The sequence below is a fragment of the Gossypium arboreum genome, chromosome 6 (genome assembly GCF_025698485.1).
Source record: "Gossypium arboreum isolate Shixiya-1 chromosome 6, ASM2569848v2, whole genome shotgun sequence".
Classification (NCBI taxonomy): Eukaryota; Viridiplantae; Streptophyta; class Magnoliopsida; order Malvales; family Malvaceae; genus Gossypium; species Gossypium arboreum.
This window is the reverse complement of record NC_069075.1, coordinates 133,714,900-133,726,601: the sequence shown is the minus strand read 5'-3', so window position 1 is coordinate 133,726,601 and position 11,702 is coordinate 133,714,900. Positions and strand designations below refer to the sequence as shown.

Here is an 11,702-nt window from a genome sequence, read left to right as displayed (position 1 = left end):
CGATACATTTGCAATAGCAAGAAAAAGAAAATTGGGAAGCGGGCGCAGCACATGGTAATGGGAGCGAATGTAGAGTAAGAAAACCCGGCATAATATTTACTAACCAATTCGGCTGTACAATTTCTTACAATGCCGTATTTTCTGACAGATCATAGAAAAAAAAACCAAAAAATCTAGAAAAAAAAAGAGAAAAAGAAAAAGAATTAAATATTAACAAATTCCAAAATTTAAAAAGAAAATTAAAAAGAATAAAAAAAATAGCGACGCCGACGACCCAACCAAATACAGCAGAAACTCAGCTCATTATTTGTTCGACTTTTCTTTGCTGTCTCTAGAAGACCAAAATTCCACCCACCAATTTTTCTCTCTGTTTCAGCATCTGGTAAAACTTTTTATTAAGCTCCTTGATCTCTTTTTTTCTTCAATATATTCTGCTTTATATTGTGATAACTCTAGACTTGTTGATCGATTGTCTTCTCTCTTTTTCTTTTTCTTTTTCATTTTTCTTTGGTTAGATTTTTTTTTGGTAGTAAGTCAAAGGTGGGTACTTTTCGTTTGATTGAATTTTGAAGCTTTTCAGCTTCATTTTCGTTTTTATGTATTTTTTTTCTTCTTTCGCTTTCTGGGTTTCGTTTTGATTGGTTGTTTTTATTATTGTGTGGTATGGTTTCTTTTTATGGCATCAGAAGTGAACTTTTGCTGGGGATTTGTTTGAATTTCTTAATTTCCATATTTGAGTGTATGCTTTTGTTTGTGATGGGAATTTCTCAAATTGTGCTTATTGGTATGATTAGATCTTAATTGGTGTTTTGCAAATGTCAAGAGTTGAGGATAAAGTCTATGTTTTTAATGATCTAGGAAGTAATATTTATATTTGATGTTCTAAGATGAACTTTATTGCATGGTTCAAGTAAAATTTATGTTCTATGAAGGGGAGTAATGTTGTTTAAATATATATTTTTTGGTTAGAATTTTTTGATTGAGAGGAAGGTAGAATGTCTGGCGGAGGCACACAAAATAGCTTGAGGAAAGCACTCGGAGCCATCAAAGATACCACCACCGTTTCGTTGGCTAAAGTCAATAGTGATTATAAGGTGGATTTTAGTAACAATAACCATCAAGATGGTTATTTCAACCATGGGTGATCCTTTGATTTTGGATTTTTGCATTTTGCAGGAATTGGATATTGCTATAGTAAAGGCCACAAATCATTATGAACGCCCAGCAAGGGAGAAAAACATTAGAGGTGTGTACTGGGTTTTTGTTTTGCATTTTTTTATCCTTTCTGAGGTGGATGGTGATGACATTATTTAATTCAAGTTTTGATCTGCTCATTGAAAGAGCACTTTATAGATGACTTATATATATAAGATTTGCTCTCTTCCTTTCTGCAGCAATTTTCGCCATTTCTGCTGCTCGGCCTCGGGCTGATGTTGCATATTGCATCTATGCTCTTGCTAGGCGGTTGTCAAGGACACATAATTGGGCGGTATGTTTATATTGCCAATATGAGTTATAACATGAGTTACTGAAAAAATAAAATTCTGGCTATACCGTTAGAGAGGAAGTATTAATTAACTACTAAGATATCTGTTATGTGTTTGTGTGTGTGTGCCCAAACGAGTATATTAATGCTTTCAATAAGCTTTAAAAAGTATTTAAAGTTATCTACGACCATCAGTATTGAACTTGTAATATGTACCAAGGGACCGTCTGATTCATCAACAATCCCATCTCTTCCATCATGTTACATTTCACATTTAAAATTTCGGGATGTTTCTTGTACTGAAAAGAAACTGAAGACAAGCAAAGGTTTCAGTTCTGAAGAAGCTGAGCATCAATTTTGTGCTTGATAGAAATATATGATCTGCTGCAATTTTCTAGCACTTAGACTAAGGTGCCTAATTATGATAGAATCTATATTAAGGTAAATTTAACTTTGAATGGTTCATCTTCTTTGATGCGATTTATATAATTTTCATGCTCTATGCCTTCATTGTTTTAAAGAATAAAATTCTGACTAGTAAAATTTTGATTGCATCATATGCCAGAAACTTGCTGGAATTGCAAGTTTCACTTACATCTTTTATCAAGGGAGTTGTACATTCAAAACTTGGGACTTAGGTTACCATTTTGAATATGAAAACATAAGAGAGATGATCTATTTATGGATTCTTTATTAACTTGATGGTGATTGGAATATGAAGAATATTGTTGAGCTTCAATGAAATTTGGTTAGTTTGATCGGGAACCCGATCTCTGCAATCATTAACGATTATATTTTAATTCATGGATGTTGGTGAAATTTGGTTGACTGAATTTTGTTTGGCATTTAGGTTGCATTGAAAACTCTAATAGTCATTCATCGTGCTCTGAGGGAGGTGGATCCCACATTTCATGAAGAACTCATTAATTATGGAAGAAGTAGAAACCATATGCTTAACATGTCTCATTTCAAGGATGATTCCAGTCCAAACGGTACCTTAACTTCTCTTCTGAGAATCCATGCTATTAATTTTAATAAATTTGTAGTTCCTTGTTTATGAAATCCTTAACCATCTGCTGCACAGCTTGGGATTACTCTGCCTGGGTTCGCACTTATGCCTTATTCTTGGAGGAGAGGCTGGAATGTTTTCGTGTCTTGAAGTATGATATTGAGATGGACCGCCCAGTAAGAAGCTTATGCATAATCTTTGTTCTTTATTCTACTTCCTTTTAATTTTATCTCTTACAATTTTCATTTGAGAGGCATTTTGTTACCATTTTTGTAATGGCTTTTCTGCAACATCATAGGTAGTATTTGGTATGGCACTTCTACTTTTTTCATGCTTCATTCCATGGTACCACATATGGTTTTTTAACCTATCATATAAAAAATTGCATTAAGTTTCAAAACTTCCGTCCTGCATCCCTTTGTAATATCCTCTAGCTTTTAGTGCCAAAAAGCTCGATTGCACGTCTGTAACTGGGCTTCAAGTTTGACTAACTGAAACTACCCTGTGAACACCTTATTTTTGTCATTATCTTGTTAGAATTGTAACTATGTATCTGGTAGGCTCTTTAATTTTATAGAAACTGAACTGTATGGCATATTCATAGATTAAATCTTCTTGCAGAGAACCAAAGATTTAGACACTGCAGAGTTGCTCGAGCAGCTGCCAGCTTTGCAACAACTTCTTTTTCGTGTTCTTGGCTGTCTGGTGAGTATTTAATGCCTCTTGTATACATGGATATGGCTTGGGAAATGGTGTCTTCTTGTGTTAATTGCATATTTCGTTGTACCTCCAATTTTTGTTTGCTTTATTTAGTGGGAGTATTAACTGATATTTTGTGCAGCCACAAGGTGCAGCTGTTCATAATTTTGTTATCCGGTTGGCACTTTCAATGGTATGTTACTTTTTAAACATACTACCACTCTCCATATTTGTAGAGTGAATTTGGAGATGACATTTTCTTCTTTTTGTCCTTTTGTCATTTCAAACAGGTTGCTTCCGAAAGTATCAAAATTTATCAAGCTATAAGTGATGGTACAGTCAATCTTGTAGACAAGGTAAGCTTTGGTCTTAATCTAAATAAGCTGCTTTTCTATTTAGTGAACCATGTGTATTTGATGATCTGAACAATGACAGTTCTTTGAGATGCAACGTCCTGATGCTTTGAAGGCTTTGGACATATACCGGAGATCTGGGCAACAGGTAAATTGCTGTGCCAGTATTTGCAAAAGTCATCTCCTTTTGTGAATGAGGTGGATTTCAAACTCTGGAGGAATTTAACACTTTCTGTTTTCAGGCAGAGAGGCTTTCAGAATTTTACGAAGTATGTAAAAGTCTGGATGTAGGGCGTGGAGAAAGGTTTATTAAGATAGAGCAGGTTAGGATCCTCCACCTTTGGTGCCTTCTGAAACTGATTTGCTTGTCCTTGAATTCTAGTCACATGTCATCATAAAACTGATTTTCTTTTGGTGTCTATGCTGAAGCCTCCTTCATCGTTTCTGCCATCAAAGATACCACCACCGTTTCGTTGGCTAAAGTCAATAGTGATTATAAGGTGGATTTTAGTAACAATAACCATCAAGATGGTTATTTCAACCATGGGTGATCCTTTGATTTTGGATTTTTGCATTTTGCAGGAATTGGATATTGCTATAGTAAAGGCCACAAATCATTATGAACGCCCAGCAAGGGAGAAAAACATTAGAGGTGTGTACTGGGTTTTTGTTTTGCATTTTTTTATCCTTTCTGAGGTGGATGGTGATGACATTATTTAATTCAAGTTTTGATCTGCTCATTGAAAGAGCACTTTATAGATGACTTATATATATAAGATTTGCTCTCTTCCCTTTCTGCAGCAATTTTCGCCGCCATTTCAGCTACTAGGCCTCGGGCTGATGTTGCCTATTGCATCCATGCTCTTGCAAGGCGGTTATCAAGGACACATAATTGGGCGGTATGTTTATATTGCCAATATGAGTTATAACATGAGTTACTGAAAAAATAAAATTCTGGCTATACCGTTAGAGAGGAAGTATTAATTAACTACTAAGATATCTGTTATGTGTTTGTGTGTGTGTGCCCAAACGAGTATATTAATGCTTTCAATAAGCTTTAAAAAGTATTTAAAGTTATCTACGACCATCAGTATTGAACTTGTAATATGTACCAAGGGACCGTCTGATTCATCAACAATCCCATCTCTTCCATCATGTTACATTTCACATTTAAAATTTCAGGATGTTTCTTGTACTGAAAAGAAACTGAAGACAAGCAAAGGTTTCAGTTCTGAAGAAGCTGAGCATCAATTTTGTGCTTGATAGAAATATATGATCTGCTGCAATTTTCTAGCACTTAGACTAAGGTGCCTAATTATGATAGAATCTATATTAAGGTAAATTTAACTTTGAATGGTTCATCTTCTTTGATGCGATTTATATAATTTTCATGCTCTATGCCTTCATTGTTTTAAAGAATAAAATTCTGACTAGTAAAATTTTGATTGCATCATATGCCAGAAACTTGCTGGAATTGCAAGTTTCACTTACATCTTTTATCAAGGGAGTTGTACATTCAAAACTTGGGACTTAGGTTACCATTTTGAATATGAAAACATAAGAGAGATGATCTATTTATGGATTCTTTATTAACTTGATGGTGATTGGAATATGAAGAATATTGTTGAGCTTCAATGAAATTTGGTTAGTTTGATCGGGAACCCGATCTCTGCAATCATTAATTCATTATATTTTAATTCATGGATGTTGGTGAAATTTGGTTGACTGAATTTTGTTTGGCATTTAGGTTGCATTGAAAACTTTGATAGTCATTCATCGTGCTTTAAGGGAGGTGGATCCAACATTTCATGAAGAAGTCATTAATTATGGAAGAAGTAGAAACCATATGCTTAACATGTCTCATTTCAGGGATGATTCCAGCCCAACTGGTACCTTATCTTCTCTTCTGAGAATCCATGCTATTAATTTTAATAAATTTGTAGTTCCTTGTTTATGAAATCCTTAACCATCTGCTGCACAGCTTGGGATTACTCTGCCTGGGTTGCACTTATGCCTTATTCTTGGAGGAGAGGCTGGAATGTTTTCGTGTCTTGAAGTATGATATTGAGATGGACCGCCCAGTAAGAAGCTTATGCATAATCTTTGTTCTTTATTCTACTTCCTTTTAATTTTATCTCTTACAATTTTCATTTGAGAGGCATTTTGTTACCATTTTTGTAATGGCTTTTCTGCAACATCATAGGTAGTATTTGGTATGGCACTTCTACTTTTTCATGCTTCATTCCATGGTACCACATATGGTTTTTAACCTATCATATAAAAATTGCATTAAGTTTCAAAACTTCCGTCCTGCATCCCTTTGTAATATCCTCTAGCTTTTAGTGCCAAAAGCTCGATTGCACGCCTGTAACTGGGCTTCAAGTTTGACTAACTGAAACTACCCTGTGAACACCTTATTTTTGTCATTATCTTGTTAGAATTGTAACTATGTATCTGGTAGGCTCTTTAATTTTATAGAAACTGAACTGTATGGCATATTCATAGATTAAATCTTCTTGCAGAGAACCAAAGATTTAGACACTGCAGAGTTGCTCGAGCAGCTGCCAGCTTTGCAACAACTTCTTTTTCGTGTTCTTGGCTGTCTGGTGAGTATTTAATGCCTCTTGTATACATGGATATGGCTTGGGAAATGGTGTCTTCTTGTGTTAATTGCATATTTCGTTGTACCTCCAATTTTTTGTTTGCTTTATTTAGTGGGAGTATTAACTGATATTTTGTGCAGCCACAAGGTGCAGCTGTTCATAATTTTGTTATCCGGTTGGCACTTTCAATGGTATGTTACTTTTTAAACATACTACCACTCTCCATATTTGTAGAGTGAATTTGGAGATGACATTTTCTTCTTTTTGTCCTTTTGTCATTTCAAACAGGTTGCTTCCGAAAGTATCAAAATTTATCAAGCTATAAGTGATGGTACAGTCAATCTTGTAGACAAGGTAAGCTTTGGTCTTAATCTAAATAAGCTGCTTTTCTATTTAGTGAACCATGTGTATTTGATGATCTGAACAATGACAGTTCTTTGAGATGCAACGTCCTGATGCTTTGAAGGCTTTGGACATATACCGGAGATCTGGGCAACAGGTAAATTGCTGTGCCAGTATTTGCAAAAGTCATCTCCTTTTGTGAATGAGGTGGATTTCAAACTCTGGAGGAATTTAACACTTTCTGTTTTCAGGCAGAGAGGCTTTCAGAATTTTACGAAGTATGTAAAAGTCTGGATGTAGGGCGTGGAGAAAGGTTTATTAAGATAGAGCAGGTTAGGATCCTCCACCTTTGGTGCCTTCTGAAACTGATTTGCTTGTCCTTGAATTCTAGTCACATGTCATCATAAAACTGATTTTCTTTTGGTGTCTATGCTGAAGCCTCCTTCATCGTTTCTACAAGCCATGGAAGAGTATGTAAGAGAAGCTCCACGGTCTTCTGCAGTTCGCAAAGATCAGGTCTTGAAATTCTGTGGAATTGGTTTTTGTTTGAACAACAAGATAATTTATTTCATTTTATATATTTCTATGCCTTTGTGGTATAAGATATGTATGTATTTGTAAACATCATCCTGAATAGTTTATGAATTTATAAAAATAGTTTTATTTGATTGATTTGTGGAAAGTAAAGCAATCTGATTTTTAGTTATGAAAAGTAAGCCAAGAAAGTGATGTTTGCCCATTTCCTTGAATGAATGATGATTCACCCATTTGTGCAGATCTAGACAATTACATTTAAAAAGTAAATAAAATATGAGGATCAACCAATGTTCATTCTTCCATCCATTGAGTTATTTCTCATATATTGTAGTCTACTACCATCTCTATGATATACGTTATGACTATTTATATAAAAGTCCTGTTTGAAGTGTTACTACTTTCTGTTTGTTTTACTAAAGTTTGCAAGTATTGCTGTTAATACTTTTTATTTTCGAACTAGCAGGCTGACAAACCCAAGGAAGTGTTGGCCATTGAGTACAAGAAAACCCCAGAGGAGCAGGAGAAACGTTCACCATCACCTCCTCCTCCTGAACCAGAAAAAGTGGAGAAAGTGGAAGAGCCTATTGTTGAACCTCCTGATTTGTTGGTAACTTCCAGTCTTTTTTCTTTTCTTGTTACTGACTATATTGTTATATGAGAACTTGGCACATCATTTTTTCTAGTTTAATGATGAACTTTGTAGTCTCTTTTTGTTCTTGCTACCTACTATAGTTTTATAAGAGAAATTGGCAGTTCATATGCTTTTTTTTCTAACCAGTTTCATTTGGATGCTCTTTTGTTTTTTTTTGCTAGGGTTTAAATGATCCTGTCCCAGTTGCTTCAGAATTAGACGAGAAGAATGCCTTGGCATTGGCTATTGTTCCTGTTGGTAAGTGAAAATTCGTTCCTTTTTGATAATTCAATTACAGACAGCATAAGACTTTAACAACTCACTTTTCTACTGGTTTTAACCACATAACACTAATATGAATGGTTTCAAATTTTTATTACATCTTTGAATTTATAAGCTCCCAAGCGATTTCTCTTATATCGTTTTAAGTTGAACCAATTGTGCTTCAATGGTTTATTTCTTGTTGGGAAATGTGCTTATGTTTCCCATGGTATTCCAGCCGAGCAAACAACTGCTGCTGCCGCTCCTATTCCAGCAAATGGTAATACAAGCTGGGAATTAGCACTTGTCACTGGTCCAAGCTCAAACGAAAACGCCACTGCCGCTAGCAAACTGGTACTTTGATTATCTCCTCATATGAACCTCTCAAATTGTGTGCTATATTAGAAGGGTGCCTCATAATGTCTTGTTCAGGATTATAAACATGTCTGCTTCATTCATTGGTAACAACACATAACGTGGTATGCATGCACATCTCACTGACACTATTTTAATTGTATTAATTAAAAGGCTGGAGGACTCGATAAGCTTACACTGGACAGCCTATATGACGATGCAATCAGAAGAAGCAACCAGAACGTTAGCTATAATCCATGGGAAGCAGCTCCCATGTCTGGTGCTATGATGCAACAACCGATGCATGACCCCTTTTATGCCTCCAACATGGTTGCTGCTCCACATTCAGTCCAGATGGCAGCAATGGCCAATCAGCAGCAGGCTTTTATGTTCCAGCAGCAGCAACAGCAGCAGCAGATGATGATGGCGGCCGCCCCACAACAGCAGCCTTCAAATCCATTCGGCAATTATGGAGCCCCTGTACACCCTTACAGCTCAGGTATGCCGGTTCAAACGTACAATCCATATACAGGAGGTCTTATGTAGATGCGTTGCACGAAGAGCACGTTTTATATCTTGAAGCAAAGGAAAAAAAAAAGAACTGTGAAACTTTGTCAGTTGTGAATTTTGAGCTTGGGAAATGCTTGAAGAAAAGGAAATTGTGTACCATATGTTGTGAATGTGTCGTAGTTAGCTAGATTAAGATTCTTTGTTAAATAATTAGTGAGAGAGAGAGGGAGAGAGCATTTTGTTATTGATTGTTTTCATTGATCAAGGTTGGTAATAATGCTTATAGACTTGGTAACTTTTTTATCATTATTATTTTTTGTTTCTCTAAAACCTATCAATTGTTGATGCTGAATCCGGAGCTTTAACCTGTCTGTTTCCTTCAGAATTGTCCCCTTTTGGTTCTTTTAAGGTTGTAGATGATAGAAATTATTTATAACATTTTGAACTTTGCATGATGAGGAGGCATGCATGAGTATTGGAACTGAAAATCATCATCATAACTACTATTATTATTTAAAAAGAAAAAGAAAGGAAATATGAAGGGGACCAGAAAGGCAGAGCATGTAACTTAACATGCAAGAAAAAGATTGAAGTTTGATTGAAAGGATAGGTTTACTACAATAATTATGGTAATTTACATCAGGCTACTAATCATTGATGAAATAATTTAAACATATGCATCATTCACTTTTGAACACAATTATCTTAAAGTTTTAACAAGTTGATACTGTATTTAAATATATGTTGGACGGTAAATTTTAAATAATTTTAAGAAATATGGGATAGATAAATTTCTAGTTTTAAGTACGGGTTGTTGTAACTTATGAGGCAAGGAAACTGACAAATCTAGCGTAATATATACGTATAGAAGTAAATGTGTAAGAAAAGACAAGTTTGATGGAAAGGAATGGAGCTTATTATATTATTATTGTTAGGCTACTAATCATTGTAGAAATGAAATGGACATTCCATCAACAATTACACGCGTGTTTGCAATTATTTATTCAAATTTTATTGCAATCCTTTTCTTCTCAATATTCATTTGTGTACACATCAAGGAATTTTATCACCGTCTTCTTAATTGATTCGCTTTAGCTCATAAGGTTGAATGAGTGGTTGGCTAGAGATATTAAAGTTTTAATCGAAAGAACGAGGAAATAAATCTTGTAATATCTTTATAAAATCACGACTTCTTTCATATATTTTATTAGCGATGATATTTTATTTCTCAAAGAATCCTTTACGAAAATTGATAATTATCTCTCTATTACTTCTCAATACCAATTCTCTTGAGTTGAGCTCTGCCTTGATTGGTCGCACTAAGTCTGCCTTGATTGGTCGCACTAAGTCAACTTGGACACTCCTTGATTTGATTAATACCACATTACCAATAGGACTTAAACGATTGGGTTATTATGAAGTCCCAAACTCTTTATAAAAGTCTCCTCTTCACCAAATACGACCAAGAATTTATTATTACCAAAACTCTATGCACACTTCGTCAAGCACCTAGAAAACTACTAATAGCTCTCACCTACGATGTGAACTATATTGAAACTTAGGGGTGAGCAAAACTCGATTTGATTTGAAAAATCGAAAAAATTAATTTCGAGTTAATTAAATCAAGATATTCGATTTATTCAAATTATTTAAGTCAACTCGAATAAGTAATTCAAGTTTCAAGTTTGAACCAAGTTGAATTTTACAATTGAATAACTCGAATAATGATTGGTGTAAATACCCTTTTGGTCCCTATCAAGTTTGAAAATGAGCAAATTGGTTTCTCTCAACACAAATTACAAAAAAAAATGAAAATAATTATTAAAATTCAAAATTTATATATTTTTAAAAATTATAAAATTTCAAAAAAATTCTAAAATATATATAAAAATTTTAAAAAATTTCTAGAATAAAAATTTTGGGAGCTAAATAAGTTAATTAATGATTCAAGTTTATGTATTTTATTATTATTATTTAGTTTTGAAAAGTTTTCAAATATATATGATTTCAAAGGTATGTGCTCTATTATGGAATTAGTTTTACGGTAACAAGATTTTAATTTGACATGTTTAATTTTTTAATTTCACTTGATTCGATTTAACTCAAATTTCATTTCACTTGACTCGACTCGAAAAAATTCAAATCGAGTCAGGATGATAAAATATGATTCTTTAACTCAATTAACTCGAATTTTTTTCACTCGATTCAATTAAACGCTCACCCCTATTGAAACCTTGTGAAAACTTTTGCTGATAAATCTTACATATTAACAAGTGACATTGTCTATGAGAAAAAAGCAAAAAATCATGTTTCTACTCCTAAGAATGATATCTTCCAAAACTTAGAATACATTAGAGAGCAATATTAGCCAACTTTGTTCCCCTAATAGTAGAGCCCTAGTGGTTGGAATGGCCAAGGTTGTCTTGATTATGGTGAACTATACAATCCATGTTTTTCTCAATTAGCTCACCAAAGTTGTAGATATGATCCCTTACAAGTTCTGGAAAATCACCCATAGAGTATTATCGCCAAAATCCTAGGTGGAAATTCTCTTTATAGCTACTGTTTGGTAATAGTAAGAGCTACAAGCCTATAATGAATGCCTTTAAGCCCACTTGCATCCTCAACATGAAGAATATCAATCGACGACCATCTCATCAAGGCAATTTAAACATGCTTGAGATGAAAAGCCATGGGGTTAAGAATAACAATGTAACATCTCTTTTTCAGTGAAATCAGAACAGTGGTTTCAGGACCACAAATCCAAAGTCGGAAGAAAATTTATTTTAATATTATTTTATGGTTTATAGTATGATAAAAATATCGTATGAAAATTTCGTTAAGAAATTTTACCGTTTACATGCCTAGCTTGATAAAAAGGACTAAATTGTATAAAGTGCAAAAGTTAAATTCTAGT

At 34.2% G+C, this 11,702-nt stretch overlaps 1 protein-coding gene and 1 long non-coding RNA gene across 2 annotated transcripts; both read left to right on the top strand.

Moving 5' to 3' along the window:
• The first annotated feature begins 229 nt into the window (after positions 1-229).
• Positions 230-1,229, top strand: LOC128294035 (uncharacterized). The gene is made up of 3 exons (XR_008284209.1): positions 230-382; positions 970-1,094; positions 1,177-1,229. It is a non-coding gene; the product is annotated as an uncharacterized LOC128294035 (long non-coding RNA).
• Positions 1,230-1,300: 71 nt separating this feature from the next.
• Positions 1,301-9,115, top strand: LOC108457664 (putative clathrin assembly protein At5g35200). The gene is given in 25 exon segments (XM_053029386.1): positions 1,301-1,319; positions 1,395-1,489; positions 2,337-2,478; positions 2,571-2,671; positions 3,117-3,200; positions 3,337-3,387; positions 3,485-3,550; positions 3,630-3,695; positions 3,790-3,928; positions 3,977-4,047; positions 4,130-4,199; positions 4,349-4,446; positions 5,295-5,436; positions 5,529-5,549; positions 5,552-5,628; positions 6,070-6,153; positions 6,291-6,341; positions 6,439-6,504; positions 6,584-6,649; positions 6,744-6,824; positions 6,931-7,008; positions 7,493-7,636; positions 7,843-7,918; positions 8,160-8,275; positions 8,450-9,115. Coding segments are annotated over 25 exon segments (2,376 nt in total). The 3' UTR covers positions 8,822-9,115.
• Positions 9,116-11,702: the final 2,587 nt, after the last annotated feature.